General features: G+C 41.9%; 1 protein-coding gene across 3 annotated transcripts in view; it reads left to right on the top strand.

The window, feature by feature from the left end:
• Positions 1-17,331, top strand: part of ABHD2 (abhydrolase domain containing 2, acylglycerol lipase) — a 38,114-nt gene that overhangs the window by 7,990 nt on the left and 12,793 nt on the right. For all 3 annotated transcript variants that reach the window (XM_083870867.1, XM_083870869.1, XM_083870868.1), the window contains 5 exons: positions 1,928-2,008; positions 2,779-2,979; positions 12,751-12,926; positions 13,834-14,001; positions 16,786-16,969. In XM_083870867.1, coding sequence (XP_083726993.1) covers positions 2,786-2,979; positions 12,751-12,926; positions 13,834-14,001; positions 16,786-16,969 — 722 coding nt within the window. In that variant the 5' untranslated portion in view covers positions 1,928-2,008; positions 2,779-2,785. The remainder of the gene's footprint in view (positions 1-1,927; positions 2,009-2,778; positions 2,980-12,750; positions 12,927-13,833; positions 14,002-16,785; positions 16,970-17,331) is intronic.

Below are 17,331 nucleotides of genomic sequence, written 5' to 3'. Positions count from 1 at the left end.
CAGCTGAATCCATAGGACATGGAGTCTTCAAGGACTAGATCCACTTCTTAAATAATCACTGCAGAAAGCTGTGCAGTTGAAGCAGTGCCAGCTTTGTGTTACATCTACAGCTCTGATCTGAGCTCTTGGGTAAAGATTTTGACAAATACATGAACCTCTAGCACATGTTTGAGGTGTGGAAGTTCTGTGAATGTTTGTTTTAAAAGACTGTCTAAAATGGAAAATACTAGTTCATAAGTGTCAAAGCATAATCCTGCCTACCAACAGCTGATTTTTCTGAAAGTAATGGCAAGCTGGTATGCTGTTTTGAGGGACTGACAGGCTAACATGAGATATAAAAGTATCAGAGAAGATGTGGTGTGTTTGTAATCTGAAGATTATATGGGAGAGAACATTCTTCAGGATAGGGCTTAGTTGGATCAATTGTACTGAGTCAGTAGTGCAAAATCCTAATGACTAATGGAGCTCAGTTTTATTTTATAAATTCACTAAGGTGAAAGCTGTAAACAGCAAACTAGCTTAAAATCTAGGTGTCAGGATGGTTTCAGGTATTAGTGTCTCTTAATTTTCTGAATAAAACAATGATAGGAAGATGACAATGGAACTTCTGGCAGTTTGATTTGAGGGAGATTTGCCTGAGCACCTGGTTGTCCTTGAGTTCAGGAACCTGGTCTGCTTTTCATCCAGTTGTACCTTCCCCGGTGAAGCCATTGCTGTAGTTTGCCTGTTGTCTCCTACAGAACTGATGGTAGTGTTGGTGAAAGCTTATCAAGTAAATATGTGATATAACATCCTGCAGCTAAACATTGTACTTGAACTCCTCTCATGATGCCCATGTATATCTTCTGAGTAGAAGAAAAGGCTTTTTGTGGCCCATCCTTTCCCTTCTACTGTGAAGCTTAGAATCGGAAAACAAAAGCTGAAGAGTTGTCCAAGATGAAATATCTCTGCTCCCCTGACACTGTTCTGCTATGCAGGTGGTTGTGGTGGCAGAAACTTGCAGCTTTGCAGCATGTTAGTCAATAGCTACTGTCACATGTGCTTTCTTCCAAGGGATTTTGGTGCAGCTACACTGAGTACAGAAAGTACTTCTGGGTTCTTTACTGCTGCTATAAAGAAGAGTAAAGCTTTGGTATGGTCTGTCCTGATAGTGTTTTCCATTTGGAAGCAGCAGCTCTAGTAGAGAGCAGACAGTTCTGGAGCTTTTCCTGGAAGCTCTGAGTCCCCATCGATTTGTTGTGCCTGTGGGAAGGCAGTTCTAATAGCAAGTATTGCTTACACTTTTATGGTCACAGGCTGAAAGCTTTCTCTTTTATTGGCATCATCAAATTCTTGTAACAAGCCTTCTTGCATGTGCACTGGCATTAATTAGGTGGCTGTGTCTGAGCCTCCCGTGGCTCCCACTGTGTTGAAGTGTGATATGTTGTAACATCTCAAGAAGCGAGAGTGGGAACAAGCAGAGACTGTTTACAAGTGTCCATCTGTAGGAGTGAGCTGCCTTGCTGAGGCTGAATAACAGTAGCAGGAAACTTCTCTCAGAATGGCTTCACACTTCAGTAACATTGTAGATATTGCAAAATTGAGATGAGTATCCTGCTAATCCTGGTCCTTTAAATAGGAAGATATTTGTGTAGGTTTTCTGAGCACAATGTCTCACCGTCTTGCAGAGATGAAGTCTCTCTGCTCATGAAATTGCATTTGCATACTTCAGATGAGTTAATACCCTGTAGGCAAATGATCTAGTCTGGAATCTGTCCACTGGCAAAAGATTTCTGATGCAGATAGATCGGAGTTGGTTATGACTGATTACACAGATAGCTTTCCATGTCTGTGACAGGACCTTTGTATAAATTTGTATTCATCCTTTCCAGCTGAGAAATGCATCTTTATCAGTAATAATCAATTTGCTTTCCCTCTCCCACCACAGGCTAGCTCGGGCAGCACGTGGATCGGTGACAAGTCTACTGAAGACTGGCAATTTTTTTTAGCTTGAAGAAAATCGAAATTGGTAAGACTTGGCTTGTCACTTATCTTACTTGGGTTAGGAAAGACCCAGGGAAAAAATTGTCCTTTCAACAATAAATGCAGACAGCTGTTTGAACTGTTTGTTCAAAATAAGCTGGATCAGTTTAAGAATTTGATTTCAAGCTGGAAGGGTATAATTTTTTTATACTTCTTTGCTGCTGTTCAACTGCAGTGAATAAAAAGAAATGCTGAAAATGCCCGTACATAAAGTGACCATCTTAAGTGCAGGCAGGATTTAGTACCAGTGTTCTCATGGAACTGCAAGACTCAGGCTGAGGAACTAACACAGTAGTTCTTTCAGGTGCTCCTTTTCAAGTCTGGTTTGCCACACCTGTGAAGAAACACATGTCCAAAGCTGCCAAGGTGCCTTTACAGCCTGGCTTTTCACCCAGCTTCTGTTTCACCTGGGGAGTCTTGGACAAGGTCCTGCATGCATTGCCTGGCTGCAGACCAGGGGCTGACACCTGAGACACTGATGCAATTCTAGGGCAGCACTGATTAGGAATAAATCTCCTTCACAGCTGATCATCTGTTTTGTTTGTTTTTTTTTCTGTTGGTCAGAGTGTTTAGAAAAATACCAACTAAATTTTCTTCCAACTTAGAAGTTGCTAGTCTGAGTTGATATGCTGTGATTTCCTGGCAGTATTGACTGACAAATTTATTTGGTTAACACAATTGTATATTTAACATGACAGTTGATATTCTTATCCTGCAGTGTATTTCTAAAAGCTTTAATGTTGTTTTTATCTCCAGGCTGAAAATGAGTACAATATTGGAAACCTCTGAGCTGCCAGCAGTGTTTGATGGGGTGAAGCTGGCTGCAGTTGCTGCTGTTCTCTATGTTATTGTTCGCTGCTTGAATTTAAAAAGCCCGACTGCCCCTCCTGAGCTCATTTACCAGGACTCTGCTTTGGCTCGCTTTCTGCTCAAATCCTGCCCACTTTTGACCAAAGAGTAAGTAGTATATTTTTTCCATGTTGACCTGTATTATAGGAAGAAGAGCTGCACTTATCCATTCTTCCTTGTGTTTCATAGACTTGGGTTCAAATGAAAATCAGGGTGTACTCTTACTAAACTAAATCTTTTCTAAGCCAAGCATTTTATTCTCTCAGATACCTGGACTTAAGACCAAGCCTTGTTGTGTGGAGTTTTCTACAGATGCATAGGAAAAGTCATCACTGTCCATCTTTATAGAAGCTGTATGCTGATATTATGCTCTGCCAGCACCAAAAGCCCACTGTCTGTGGAAATGGGGGAGGGATAGATGCAGTCAGCACTTGTTCATGTTCTTGTACTCTTTTTATTAGGGGAGGAATCTGTTGGGTCTTATAGGAAGGAAACATTTTCATGATGTGTCAGTGCCCTTATAATGAACACAGGGTTGTCTATTAGTTTTAAAGTGCCTGCTCTTATCTGAAGTACTTCAAGTTGATTGAAAGCTAATGAAATTTATTACTGGTAGAGCACATCCTAACTAGTTTAATAAAGTAATGACATAGAGGCCAGCTCTAAGCCTGTTGAATACACTTTCAAATTGACCTTGTGTCAGCTGTGTATTTGAGCAGGCTGATCCCTGATCTTCCATTTCAAGACCTCCAGAATCAGTGTAGCTGCCCTTAGCTTCACCAAGAACATTCTCCAATAATAGCAAGCATTTAGTACAATTTCATGAGCCTTTGGAGGGACAAGGACTTTGATTACAGTATTTCTCTTCTGCAATCACTTTGAAAACTTGCAAGTCCTATTTAGAAGCTCTAAGTACATCAATTATATAGTAAGTGCTGAGTGCAGCTGCATGAACTTTCCTTTTGGATCTCAAAAGTCAAGCTGACTTAAGGATAGTCATTTTAGGGGAGATGAGAGGCTTTTAGCAGTGCTGTGTTAGGTGCCTTGATCATATAAGGTATGTTAGGCTATGGGTCTGTAAACTTTTAGAGGAAACAAAGCATTATCTGTTGAAATTAGAGCACAGAGGGTTCTATGATGCACTCCAGGTTGGTGGTAACATAAATGTTTGGATTCTTGATTATGTCTACTGCCTTAACTGCAAAGCAATTCCTTTCCTAAAAAATATGTTGAGGAGCTTTGAGTTACTTGGTACTTCAGATCCCTGCCGTCCCAGTGTTGCACTCCAGTATGACATGTCCCTAGGCACTGAAGGAGCAAGCATGAAGCTGTGCTGATTACTAGCCTTGAAGGCATATTAGTGTCAGGCCAGTCTTTGGAAATGAATTGTAAGCTAATTTAGAGTCAATTTTCCTGTAATTTCAGCTCTGTTCTCACAGCACAGGCTCCTAGCACTGCTGTACTAGGGCCATGTCTTTGACTTTCAGTTGGAGAGCGAAGCATTCCCAAGAGAGTGAAAATGCAAAACATGTCCAGCAGTATTTAGACATCTGTTGTGCATTAATTGCATGAGTGATGAGCTGCTTGCAGAACCCTGGTATTGTGCTAATAGTGTCCAAGTTTGGTTTGCTTGCTTTCTCCAGATCAGCTTCTCTGAAAACTGTGGCAGTCACCTCCAATACCTGGTTCTTGGGTTAAAATATTGTCTGAAAGACTTTCATGACAAAAGGGAGCAAAGTCAGCTGAAACAAACCAGAACAAAATGTGTCAATGGGTAGCTGTTCAGTCCTCTTACCTGTGTCTCTGGTAAGGAAGATGGGTGTTGGGAATGTAATTGCTGCTAGGAATTGAAAGAGTTTACAGGAAAGACAGCTCTAAGATGTACATGTGATTATTTCTTTTTACTATTCTAGTGATGTTATCACAGGCTTTTTTTCAATATAGGAATTAAAAAAAAAAATCAAAGAAATCCTGTCTTTGGGCATGAAAGTCACCTGGAAACTAAAGGGGAACAAATGTATTTAAATTCCTGCAATTATGCATGAAACAGTTTGTAGGATAATTAGGAAAAAGCTATGTGAAAACAGCTTGTGCCATACTCCACCGAAAAATCTTGCAAGGCTTTGATTACTTGCTAATTATTCAGAGTGTTAGGAAAGCTGATTAAGCAGCTCTTTTCAGATTCTACCATGAAAGCAAAATAAGTAGCCCAGCAATCCCTTCTGTTATATTAGTACTGGGTTTGTTGTCAGATCTGTTATAAGACCAATTCTTCTGTGCAGAGGAATGTTCACAGCTGTGAACTGGCTTTCAGACCTGGTTTGTTCAGCTCCTGCTTAAGGGAGGAAAGGATGAGGACACTGCTGTGGAAAACAAGCCGGCAGGGAGAGTAACTTTTCTTGTTTCTATCTGTGCAGGTGTTTAAAAATTCTTAGAGTAAACACTTCTGGACTTTATTTTCCCTTTATGGCACAATCCTGCACCTCTGGTCTAATTCAGTGCATTGTAACTGTGGTGTCATTCAGTAAGCCAAGTGGTGGTGGATGAATAATTTAAGAACTTTGAATTGTAAAACTGCCTGAGATGGCTATGTGCCAGGTACTTGTACTTATAGATGTTAGTACTGGTTTTTACAGTTCTGTAAACTGCCAGAAACTTTCTACATATCTACCAAACATTGGGAAGCAAGAGGATCTGTCTTCCTAGAGCTCATGTTCTTACCCCTTTTTTCCATTCCTCTGACTATGTCCAGCTCTGTACTTTGGCTTACCAAGTGGAGTAGCATAATCAGACCCTTTTCCATTCAAATTGCTGCTGTTTGTATGGAAGCTCTTGCAATTCAGCACAGAAATTTATGTCCTTGAGCACTTGGGCCTAACTGCTGGTGGCAGCTGTGTCCTTTTCCTGTCTTTCAAAAGGGTACAGAAAGTCCTTCATCTGCTCTTATTCCTGTAGAAATGCAGTGCTGGCTCTTTGATTCATGAGGGTAAATTTGGCCAGTGCTTGCTGTACTAGGCCAGACATTTTTGGCTGTTTACAGTTTATTCTAGCAAAGTGTGTGTATCTTTATTTTTGTAGAGATGTGCCACGTGTCACCTGCATCGAAAATAATTATCCTTGCTGTCTGCACACTTTTTATCATCAGTAAAGGCAAGCTCCTCAAAGATTGAGGCAAATGACTGTCAAGCCTGTTAGTAAACACTGTCAAAGATCCAGCCTAGATCCTTCTTATCCTTTGTTTGCACACCAACCTATGCTGGGTGAGCAGGCTGCCTGGTACCAGAAGACTCTTTTACACTGTCACTGCTTTTCTCTTAGATGCAAGGAGATAAGTAGTCAGAAAAGCTGTCTTCAAGCTTTTCACTGTTCTTTTCTTCCCCCTAATAGCAAGCAGTGTTTGATCCCTGTCAGCTCCTAGGTGTTTTACTCTGGAAGGAACACTTCCAGGAGAATAATAAACTAGAAGAACAGTGTTACCCCTGAAGCTTTGGCAGGTGAACATGCTGAGAGGTAGAGGAGAATGGCAGCTCCCTGTTGGTAAATTGAAGCATTGACCTTGTGGAGAAGCAGCCTTGGGGGGGTCTGAGTCTTTGCTGGGTGCTGTGGCATTGGCAGCAGCCTTGTGTTCTCCAGCTCTTATCAGCAAGGAGGATTCTAAGTGCTGTAAATCCTCATGCCTTGTTTTGACTAAAATACTTCTTGTAGTCACAGGTGGGGGAGGAGGGGTGTGATGGGCACTTTACTAAATAAAAGCTTCTTAAATAGTGAAGGGAGGTAGTTTAGCCAAGGAAGACAGTCTGTACTTTTAAATAGTTCTGACTTCATACAGGTACTGTGGGCAGCAAACAAACACTTCTACTCCATTTGTTTCTTTTTTGAGACTCAGGGAATGTGGAAGCTCCATAACTTACTTAATTTTTTTGTTGCAGTTTTTTGCTGCATCCTCGTCACATTGAGCAGCTTAGCTGAGCTGATGCAGAAAATGGTGCTTTCTACGTATTTGGGGTCGAGGGTTGAAAAACCCTGCAGATTTTTATATAAGTTTCCTTGATTGGAATTCAATTTGCATTCCCTAGCATCAAATGAAGGACAAGGGTCAAATGAAGTTTGATTTTGTAAAGCATTCTTTAAATACCTCCAAACTGCTCTGTAAAGGGGGAAAAACAATCTCTTACCTGTTGTAATGCATGCAAAAGTTCTTTGGATGTCCTGATATTAACAAGTTGAAAGCTCTGTTTTCTCACCATCAGTATCCAGTGTGCTATAGCACATAAAGGACATGTAAGAGTTAATGTTTAAAGTGTTAATCTCCTCAGATGAAATGAAGCAATGCTCCAGAAATAAGCCTGTTGCTGAACTTCCACTTCACATCTTTGAGGACCTGAATGCTGATGCCTGCTAATAAAAATAGCACAGTTTTTATGTGCTTTGTGTGAGCTGCTTATACAGCTGCTGCTTTCCTAAATTCCTGCATACTGGATTATGTATGTGCTCTAAAATGATAATCTACTGCCTGAGAGCCACTAAACTTAATCTACAATCACATACTGGAATTGTTTTAAATATTAAAACGCTAGGAGAAATTTCTGGGAAAACCTAGGAATTGTCTTGTTCTCGAGCACTGTGGGCAGCAACCTATCAAGATGTGAGGCTCTGCTGCACAGCTGAAATGAGGTTTGGATCTCAAACATTAACATTGGTGAGCAGATTTATGTAACTGGCTGTGAATTCATTTAAGAGTGATGGACTCTGAACTTGTTGAGCCATGTAAGTGACCTTCCATAATAAGTAACTACCATCCCACGCCCGTTCTCCTGTCTGCCTTCTGCTGCAGGGTCCTGTTACTGGAAGACAAAACTGCTCCAAATATTTCTTTTTATTCAGAATGCCTGCTATCTATTGCAACTGACCAAATCAAAACAGGGAAATGAATCAGTTAAAAGCCTTTTGGTCTGGAGAAAGCTCAGAAGCCATTTTTGGTTCACAGAAGTAAAAAAATCTCCATTTTTGGTACAACACAACTTTTCCTTTTGGAATTTTTTTATCAGTACATGCTTGTCTGGGTTGTTGTGTTGTCCTTGTCCTTCTGTGAAGGCCTTGGCAAGAGGTCCTCCTGGCTGGTGCTCATTGCTCAGCTCCTGTCACCATAAGCCACTATTGCATAACAGGGGAAATGCTGCTTAGGGACATGGTGTTTGTTCCTGGGCTTTTGTACATCTGGGAGCAGCTTCTCTGGAACAGGACACTGAGGAATATGTACTGAACCATCTCTGTGCTGTGCTGGAGTAATCTCTGCAGTACACTGCTTTTCAGAACCACTTCAATTTAGAGCAGACGCAGAGGAAGGAGTAGAAAATCTGTTGTGTCCTTGAACAATTTCCTTGTTTCTACTTGTTATCAATGCTGGAGGGAGGCCACCTGCTTTTGAGTGAAGGGCCCTTGTTTGGAAGACATGGTTAAATTTAGCAGTAATTATACTTTTAGCATAAAATCTGAAGGGCAGTATTCAAATGCTCCTTAGAGTGAATACTACTTAGTTGCTCAGTCTGCATGGTTGTGTTTCTCTGTGTTGCATCCTGCTGAGCTTGTTTTCTTAAGGTAAACCACAAGAAGAATGCCCTGAGTACATGCTCTTCTGTCTGCAGGATGATTGGTTTGGAGAAGCATCTTTTTTCAGCTGTTTTCCAGGAGGAATGTTGACTTCACTACAAAACAATCTGTTCTAGTTCTTGCTATCAGCACAGAGTAGTTAGGTTTTTTCAGCTGGATTGAAGATAGAAATGTCTCTGGAACTGCTTTTCACATAATAGGCTTAAATAAAATTGATCTGATCTGTCCTTTCAGAGGGCAAAGGTTTTTGTACAATTTCTGGTGAGTTTTCTCCCTCACCAGTGTGGTGTTCTGCACCTTCAGGACTGAAGAGTTCTTTCTGTGCTTTTTTTTTTTTTTTTTTTTTTTTTTTTTTTTTTTTTTTTTTTTTTTTTTTTTTTTTTGCATGGGTTTAGTAAAAGCAAGCTGAAAGTCCAAACAAACCCTGTATAAAAAGGTGACCCATCCTTCAGTCTTGTACAGTCTTGCACCATTAGGCTCAGTACTTGCTCTTGGAAGGTCTTGTAGACTTTGTCTCAGCAAAAGACACAGAAGTCACATGAAGATTTCAAAAATAGATTTGCCCATTGGCAAAATGGAGTGTCAACAGAAATAGTGTGACAGGCAGATCATATGTCTGATTCTGCTATAGATTATAAGGATACCTTGTCCTCAGCTGAGAACAGATTTTACCTGAATTCAGTAAAAGAGAGGAATCACTCTTACTGTAAAGGCATTACAGGGTTATGTAGTAGGTTAGATTGGCAACTTATCGTGGTAAACTGCAGTATTAGCTGCTTGGTTTTGCTTCAGTCTGGCAAGGTAAGTTCTAATCTGTCTTAGTTTTTTACTGTTAATACAAGATCTGTACTATTTAGGCAGCTCTCTTCCCTTTCCCTATTAAAGTGTGTTCAGTCTCCTTAGCCTGGATCCTTAAGGGACGTGTTTTGCCTCACAAGTTTGTTGCTTAAAGGCTGATGGGCCCAAACAAAAAGACTGGTGAGATAACAAGCTTCTGCCTCAACACTTGCATGTATTTCAGAGCTTCAACTCCTTTAAAACTTGTGCAAACTAGAAATATACCTAATGCCTCAGTAGAAGTTACAAGTCTCTGCATCAGGGAGTTAACAAAATTCTGCATCTGAATCCTATGCACATTACTCATGCTGGAGCTTGGCCTTTGAATATTTATCTCAAAGAATGTGGCTACATGCAGAGTGACTAACACAAGCCATCTTTGCTGCAGGCAGCAATGCTTAAGCAGCTAACTGAAGTTAGCATCATAAAAGAGAAGCTGAGCATTTTACTTGGTCAATTGGATGCTCAAACACTTGTGCTTTCTGGAGGGAGCAACAGTGAATGCTCTCTGGTCCCTAGGGTTTCACACAGTTTTAGCTTTGAGGGAAATGTGGAAACTGTAGTTGTCACTTGATCATCATTATGGATGGAGCAAAAGGGATTCCTGCCTTAAGCAGAAGACATGTCAAGGAAACTGCATGTGCTGTTTGCCTGTAAAAGTAGTATAAAGGTTTGATTTATTGCAGATCAGTACTTAGATAAGCTCCAGCTGGGTTATGCAAAGACAGGTCTGAGGTTTCTTTCCCCAGAGAAACCATCAGTGACCCAGAGAGGCAGGCTGTGGGAAGCATTGTGCTTGAAACCATTGCCTTTGTTTAAACTCTGGCAGTAGTGGTGAGGCTTTAAAGACTATTCTAATTTCAACTCCAACAGCATCCTGTGGTATGTGCTGCTGCCTCTGTTCCAGTGGATGCTGTAACCTATAGTTGGAAACTGGACTGTAGATTAAACATGAGGATAGGATTGGTGCTTGCAGAGATCCTTGATTTTTGATTTGTTTTGGGTTTTTTTTCATGGTAGCAGTAATAAGTAATAGCTGTATAACTTAGCCGCTGTAGCTGGACAAATTGCTTTCCTGTTAGGCTTGTAGGGTAAGATTTGTGGATAGTCTTTGATTTGAAAAGCACTGTATGGAAGCAGAATCACCAAAACTTTCCAATCCATGTTCTTGCCCAAGATTAGAAACCCTGAAGCAATGTTGATGTCTGAGTCTCTTCTAAAAGAGCTGCATCCTACTATAGGTTGTATTTGTCAACTCCCCTCAGAAGGTGCTAGCAAACTCTATCTGTGAAGGATGCTTGTGGAAGAAAAGCACAAAAAGACAGTCAAGCACTGTCTAGTGTGGAGTATGGCTACTGATATGAACTGGTGGTACAGTAAATGACTGGGGTGAAGCCAGCTGTTCTTCCTTATGTTAGGAGAGCAGTGTCTCTTCCATCTGGCATAATAGTTGTATTCAAAACCCTTGCACTGAGTTGTATGTGACTTGAGCAGAACCACGTGTAGTTCTTGTGCAGCCTGGTTTAGTTTGATTGTCCTATCCCAATGGGTATCTACCCTGAATTGCGAGAATGGACCCACTGACTGCTTTGCACTTCTAGCAGCTGTTGCAGAGGATGTGTTTGTCCAGCCTCTGTCACTGCTGGGAATCTTCACAGTTGTACACTGTGCCTGGCAAGACCCAGTGCAGAGATGCTGGGCTGACAGAAGAGGGATGCTACTCCTGGCCTTGCCTGGATCCTTTGACAAGCTTTATAGTTGAGTGATGGAATCTAGAATGCTCTGAGGGCTAATTTACAAGGTTGTGAGCATCAGCTGGCAGCTTTTGCAGCCTTATTGAAGAAATACCTGCTTCTCCAGAAATCTGTTTTGGATCTCTTTGGGAAGTGCACTTGCAAAAATGAGTGAAACTACAGCAAGCTGTTATGTTGCTTTGACTGTAAGAAGTCCCCCCCTTAGGTGTGGGAAAAGAATGGGGAGAAGGAGGGCATACTGCTGCCTTGTCTTGTTAAACAGCCCAAAGTAGTTTTTATTTGATAGGAAGTCTTTTAAAGGAGGGTGTGGGCCAAGAGGGAGTTGCGGATATGACACATAAGAGCTGGCGTGGGGAAAGGTCCAGCTGTATGAGTAGGTAGTGTCAGAGCACAAGCATAGGGTTTCTATCACATTCTAGTGGATTGTGGGCTTAATTAGTAAATTTGAGTCCTGAGCTGCCTGGTTTTTGTGAACAGGAAAGAACATGATCTGGTTTTTTTATGCTCCCTAAAAGTCAAAAGGAATAATTGTAGGAAGCCCTAAACACAACAGGGAGGGCGTTGCTAATCCTTCAGAATCCAAGGTGAAGACAGAAGCTCTCAAGCTTCTGGATACCCTGGTCTGTGCACCAGAGACCACAGTTCTTTAATTGGAAGTGTGTCCCTTGGGACTGCTGTTCTCCTCAAAAATAAATCATTCATGCTTTCCTGTTCAGAGCTGATGTAACTCTCTTTTTCAAGGCATTGGCTAAGTCACCTTTGCTGAGTGACCAGGTGACTTGCCCACATGGTGATGGTGCTAGGGCACAGTATGTTTCCTGTTAAACCACTTGCAGCTCTGCTTGTGCTAAAAAAATCTGATAACTAAGCCCTTAATACTTTCCAGCTCATAGCTGTGTTTCTCACATATCTTTTTTGAGGGCCTGTAAGCCAGGAAAGGAGAGACAATCTGCTTTGTCACGTAGCTTTAATATACCCTTAGTAAGCATAAGTAATTGGTAGACTCACCCCCCCTTACTGAAAGGAATTGGTTATTCGATGGAGTTTGGTCAATTCTGACTGGTTCTCTCAATACTGTCCCAACTCTTACCTAATTCTGAAAGGCAAAATCAACCTGTACTGTGCTCTTTGCTTAACTTGGTAAAGCAGTTCTGTGTAAAATGGTCCTGACTAGCAAGTCTTAGGGTTTTCAATTTTCTGGAACTTGATGTGTGAATCCTGTATCTGCCACTGGCTTGTACAGTCAAGTGCATACACAAGTTCATGTGGCTTGACCCAGGAGGCTTCAGTGTTTCAATTAAAACAGATTTACAGCACTGTGCAGTTCTGGAGGTCACTTTGGTTGGTTAGCAACATGCACTCCCAATCTCACTAAGGCACAAGGCCTCTGTGTATTTAGTGAGAAGCATTTGTTCCTCTAACATCTCAATATAGGGAATGTCTGGGTTGTGGCTTCTGCTGCTGCTATCAGTGCTGTTTTTTCAGCTTTGAGAGTGTTTTGGTCTCTCTTTTTGTGTAAGGCTGCAAAGATCACTGCTGCCAGTTCCGTCAGAGCAAAAACAATTCCATATTTGTTACTATATTTGGGAGCTGGTGAGAGATTTGTTATGGGAGTGCTTATGTGTTCAAGGGCTTGTTAACACAGCAGGGGATAAGCAATTAAATTACTGCCTTTCAGGTACATTCCACCCCTCATCTGGGGAAAGAGTGGACATATCCAGACAGCTCTTTATGGAAAAATGGGGAGAGTGAGATCACCACATCCATATGGACTTCGCAAGTACCTCACGATGCCAGATGGAGCGACAGCCACCTTTGATCTCTTTGAGCCACTCTCTGAGCACTGCACTGGAGGTCAGTCCAACAGCTGCTGGCTGCTAAACTTGATTCTCTGCTGTGGGGAGGACAGATGAGGATAGAGCCCATGGCTCCCATTTGGCCCTCAGAAGAAGCAGATTTCTTTTTTTAAACTGTCAGTGTTGAGATCTTCATGATACAATGCTGCACTAGAGCAGTTACTGTTATCTTTATTGCTGAAGAGAATCTGAGCAGTGCTTTCCTAATGAGATAAAAATTCAGTGGCTAGAGCTGGTAATGTTGGAGCTTTGCACATGAGAGTTACAGTTAATTTGAAGTGCATATGATAATCCTGAATGTAATTTACTGTGCTTACTTGAATTACAGCAATTACTTTCTTGGTTGATGAAATGATATCTTGTTAAACTAGTGAACAGTGTCAGCAGATCAAATATCATTAGATTAGCCACAAAGTAGATGATGGTTAGTGTCAGCTGATCAGAATGTCTGTGTTTAGCAGAGCTTCATTTGGAAGATCTGTATTACACCCAGCTCTAGAAGGGAAATGAGGGGGAAATAGCATAACCAGTCATACTTGGAGTGCTGGGCTCCACAGCTTCCACACACATCACAACAGGCTGTCAGAAGGCAGAACATGTGCAACATCAAATCTCCTTCAGAGAGAAAAATGTACTCTTGGTCTCTAGGCAGTGCCTGGAGAACTGTTTGCACAGCTTTCCCTGAAGTTAAAAACTGTTCATCTCCCATAGCATGAATTACTTTTTCACATCTGTAGCACTGGAGCTGCTGGTCTCCTGTCCCATACAGGATTTTTGGCAGACTAGTAGGAATTGTAGCTTGCTCGTGGTAGGTGGTTTCCCACTGATCTGAAATGGAAACCTTCTGACTCTCTTAATTTGCATGGAGTGACATTTACTTAACTTCCCTCTCTCCCTGAGCACAGAGGATGTCACGATGGTGATCTGCCCGGGGATTGCTAACCACAGTGAGAAGCAGTACATCCGCACCTTTGTTGACTATGCCCAGAAAAATGGCTACAGATGTGCTGTCCTGAATCACCTGGGAGCCCTGCCAAACATTGAGCTCACTTCACCACGGATGTTCACATATGGTAGGTACTTTGTGCCACTGTGGGAACTTTATTTTTAAGCTCCTCAGCCTCCTTCAGGATAACAGAACTGCTGTACCCCAAAGGGGGTAAAACAGTTTTGTACTGTTTCTTAAGAACTAAACTGAACTTAGACGGGAGGAAGAGAGGAGGCTAATACTAAATTCACTTTTGTCTCTTCTGCTTTTACACATGTACTCTCATCAAGGAGGCAGTTTTTTGTAAGAAAACTTTATAGGGGGAAAAAAAAATCCCTTTTACGCCTAGCTGTTCAAATGATTTTAGAAATACTGAATTTGCCAGTTTCATGGAACATGAAACAAACCTGTCTCTGAAGGGTAAATGCCACTTCTGATGCTTTGTAAAATGCAACCTGAGAGGAGTTTGTACCAACCTATCCAGAAAGTGCACTTATATCTTAGGAGAGACACGTGAGGATTTGCTCCTGGATGTAACACAAGTCAACAACAGCAACAGTTATGACAGTAAAGCTACAGAAGTGGTAGTGCTTAACTGCCATGATTATGGCTCTCACCTTGAGTATAGGGAAGTCTTTCTTAACCTAGAGATTAAAAGGAATAAATTATTTGAAACTGTGTGAAGGGTGACTCTAGCTAGTCTTAATTGCCCTTTTGGTGAGTAATGCGATCTTTGTAGAATGGGGCCTCTCTTTCTGTGACCTAATCTGCTTGTTCCTGAGCTCTCTTGAGCCCTGATCTCTCTCTTTACTGTAAGTATCTATGGGTACCCTGTCAATTGTGTGTTTAGCAGACTTGTGTTAGGCTTTATTGTTTAAAGTTAGCTAAGCTGCTGCTTAGATTTTGGATTAACAGAACAGTTATCTTCAACAGTTAAATTGTCAAAACAGAAATACTGTGCTTTGAGATGCCAAGTCTGGCAGGCAAATAGGCTGTAATGCTTTGTTGCTTGTTTTAGAATTATTTAATATACTCCTCTTTGGGAAATATTTCAGGAATACCAAATATCCTCATTTGTAGTAAGGCCTTAGGCTGTTAATGGCTGCAAGACTACCATGTCTTGAAAACTAAATTTTAATGTTAAAGCATTTGCTATTTTGATAAAAGTTAAGAGTTTGCTTTCATGGAGCTTTGCTTTAGGCCTTAGGGTGTTATTCTGTAGTGCATCTCTTGAGACATACCTTTGAGTCTTTGATAGCCTTGGAAAGGGCAAAGAATGACTAGCACTTCCTTTGAGTAAGACAGTACATCACTTGGCAGAGTTGCTTGTTAAGTAAAGTGCCAGCAAGTCCAGTAGACTTTACTCTGCCTCCTACCCAAATAACTCCATGCTCTTTCAGCTTTGCTGTGTTCCGGGAATAGTTGTTGAGGAGCAAGTAGCCTAAATTTGGGATTCACTGAATCCCAGCCTCTATATCAAGCTTGGCCTGTTGCTTTTCTAGTTCTGGATTTCTGAGTTACCCTGAAATCATGAAGGTCAAACACTAAAGTATTTTGACTGCTGGTGTCTTCCAGAGGGAACCAGAGCAGTGCAGAATTTGTTATCTTAAAGATTGTTCATTAAAAGTGTTCACAAGGAAGTGCCCAAACCCTGCTGAAACACTCAGCCAGGAGCTTGCTGTTCACTGAAGCAAACAAACCCTGGTGCTCAGAGTTTACAGAGTCAGGTAAAGTTGGCGTCTGATGCCTACTGAGGATAGTACAGCTGGGGTGGAGGCACAGTGGAGCAGTGTTAGGTTAGTACATGGTGGAATGCTGGAATCCTAGGATTTATCTCCCTGGACAAGTTCCACAGGCTAGAGCTGAGTTTCTGACTCTGGACAGGAAGAAACATCTGGAGTTCTATTTCTGTTGTTCATGTGATACCTTCTGTGGTTTGCAGCCTTGAATCCAAAGGGGAGATTAACAAGCTGCATAAACAGTTGATACCACTGTACTAATGCCATCACTATTGCAGCTGCTTCTCCATATCTCCTTTTCCCATTCTCACAAGCAGGAGAAATAGTTGTAGGTACTCAGATTGTTGTATATGTAGAGCTCCTCAAGTCTGTCAAACAACTGGAGGATGCCAGTACTGCCTGAAGCTGGATCCCTCAGTGCCTGCAGCCTGTGGGATGCAGGTGGGTGTTTGCTGACAATGGAACACATCTGTATAGAGACAGTTAACTATTCTCTTGATGTGGGATACCCATGTGTCTTTCAGGGAGCTGCAGTATCTTTACCCATACACTGGTTACAAAGGGTCGAATATCTCTGCTTAAACCCTTCTCCCTGATTCCAGAGATCACCTGCTTAGTCAGGCTCTGCAGCAGTCTGCTGGGAGCTCTTCCTGACAAGCCACTCCTTTCCCCTCTCCACAGCAGCATGGATTTAGGGATCCATGGTGGTCCTGCTAAAAACAAAGGAGCAAACTGCATTCCAAATACCCCACTTCTCTTCAGAAGCAGCAAACTGCCTCAGGAAAGTAATGGTGTGTGCTGCTCTTGCATAGTAATGTCAAGCCCAGAGTTGCTGCTTTTTAAAGCTGGTTTAGAAAGGAAGAGTTTTGATTTTCATGTTAACTCTTGCAATGATTTTTAAGCAACTAAATTTCATCTTGCTTTGGTGCTCTGTCAGAACTAAGGATGAGCTAAGCTCCACAGGACTCACAGATGTATGAACACATGTGAATCAGAGCTGTTAAAACCTTATTGAAGGTATTGAAAAGTCAGAAAGGGTAAGAAGCTGAATTCAAAGCACGCAACTGAAGCTTCGAGTGAGAATTTAAATATATTAGATTTTTTTTTTTTAATTTTGTTCTTCTTTTTAGGATGCACCTGGGAATTTGGTGCCATGGTGAATTACATCAAGAAGACCTACCCTCAGACCCAGCTGGTGGTTGTGGGCTTCAGCCTGGGTGGAAACATAGTGTGCAAATACCTGGGAGAGAGCCAAGCCAACCAGGAGCGAGTCCTATGCTGTGTCAGTGTGTGCCAGGGGTACAGTGCTCTGAGGTAGGTCTGGAGCCTTCTCTGTGCTGCTCTCTTCTGGGAGTGCAGGAGAGGGGTAGCTCTTTGCAAGGGCCACCTGAAGATGGGTGTTTCTCTTGCACTGAGCTGGTCTGACAGACTGACTGTGTTGGATGGCACCCTCCTGAAGGAGCACCTGAAGCTTTGTTAATTTACAAGCACAAGTAAACTTTGTCAGCAATGCAAACAGGTTTTGTGTATTTAGCCAGGTACATGCTGGCAGCTTTTGGACTGTGCATGTGACGCTGTCTCATGGCTACAGTGTCCTAAGGGGAGACATTCCCTGTGCAGTCCTGATTAACCAGGCAGGCTGGGCAGTGTGACCAGCTGCTGAGCTGATGCCAGGT

Source organism: Zosterops lateralis (assembly GCF_965231275.1).
Source record: "Zosterops lateralis genome assembly, chromosome: 13".
Taxonomy (NCBI): domain Eukaryota; kingdom Metazoa; phylum Chordata; class Aves; order Passeriformes; family Zosteropidae; genus Zosterops; species Zosterops lateralis.
This window is presented reverse-complemented; position numbering and strand designations above follow the sequence as displayed.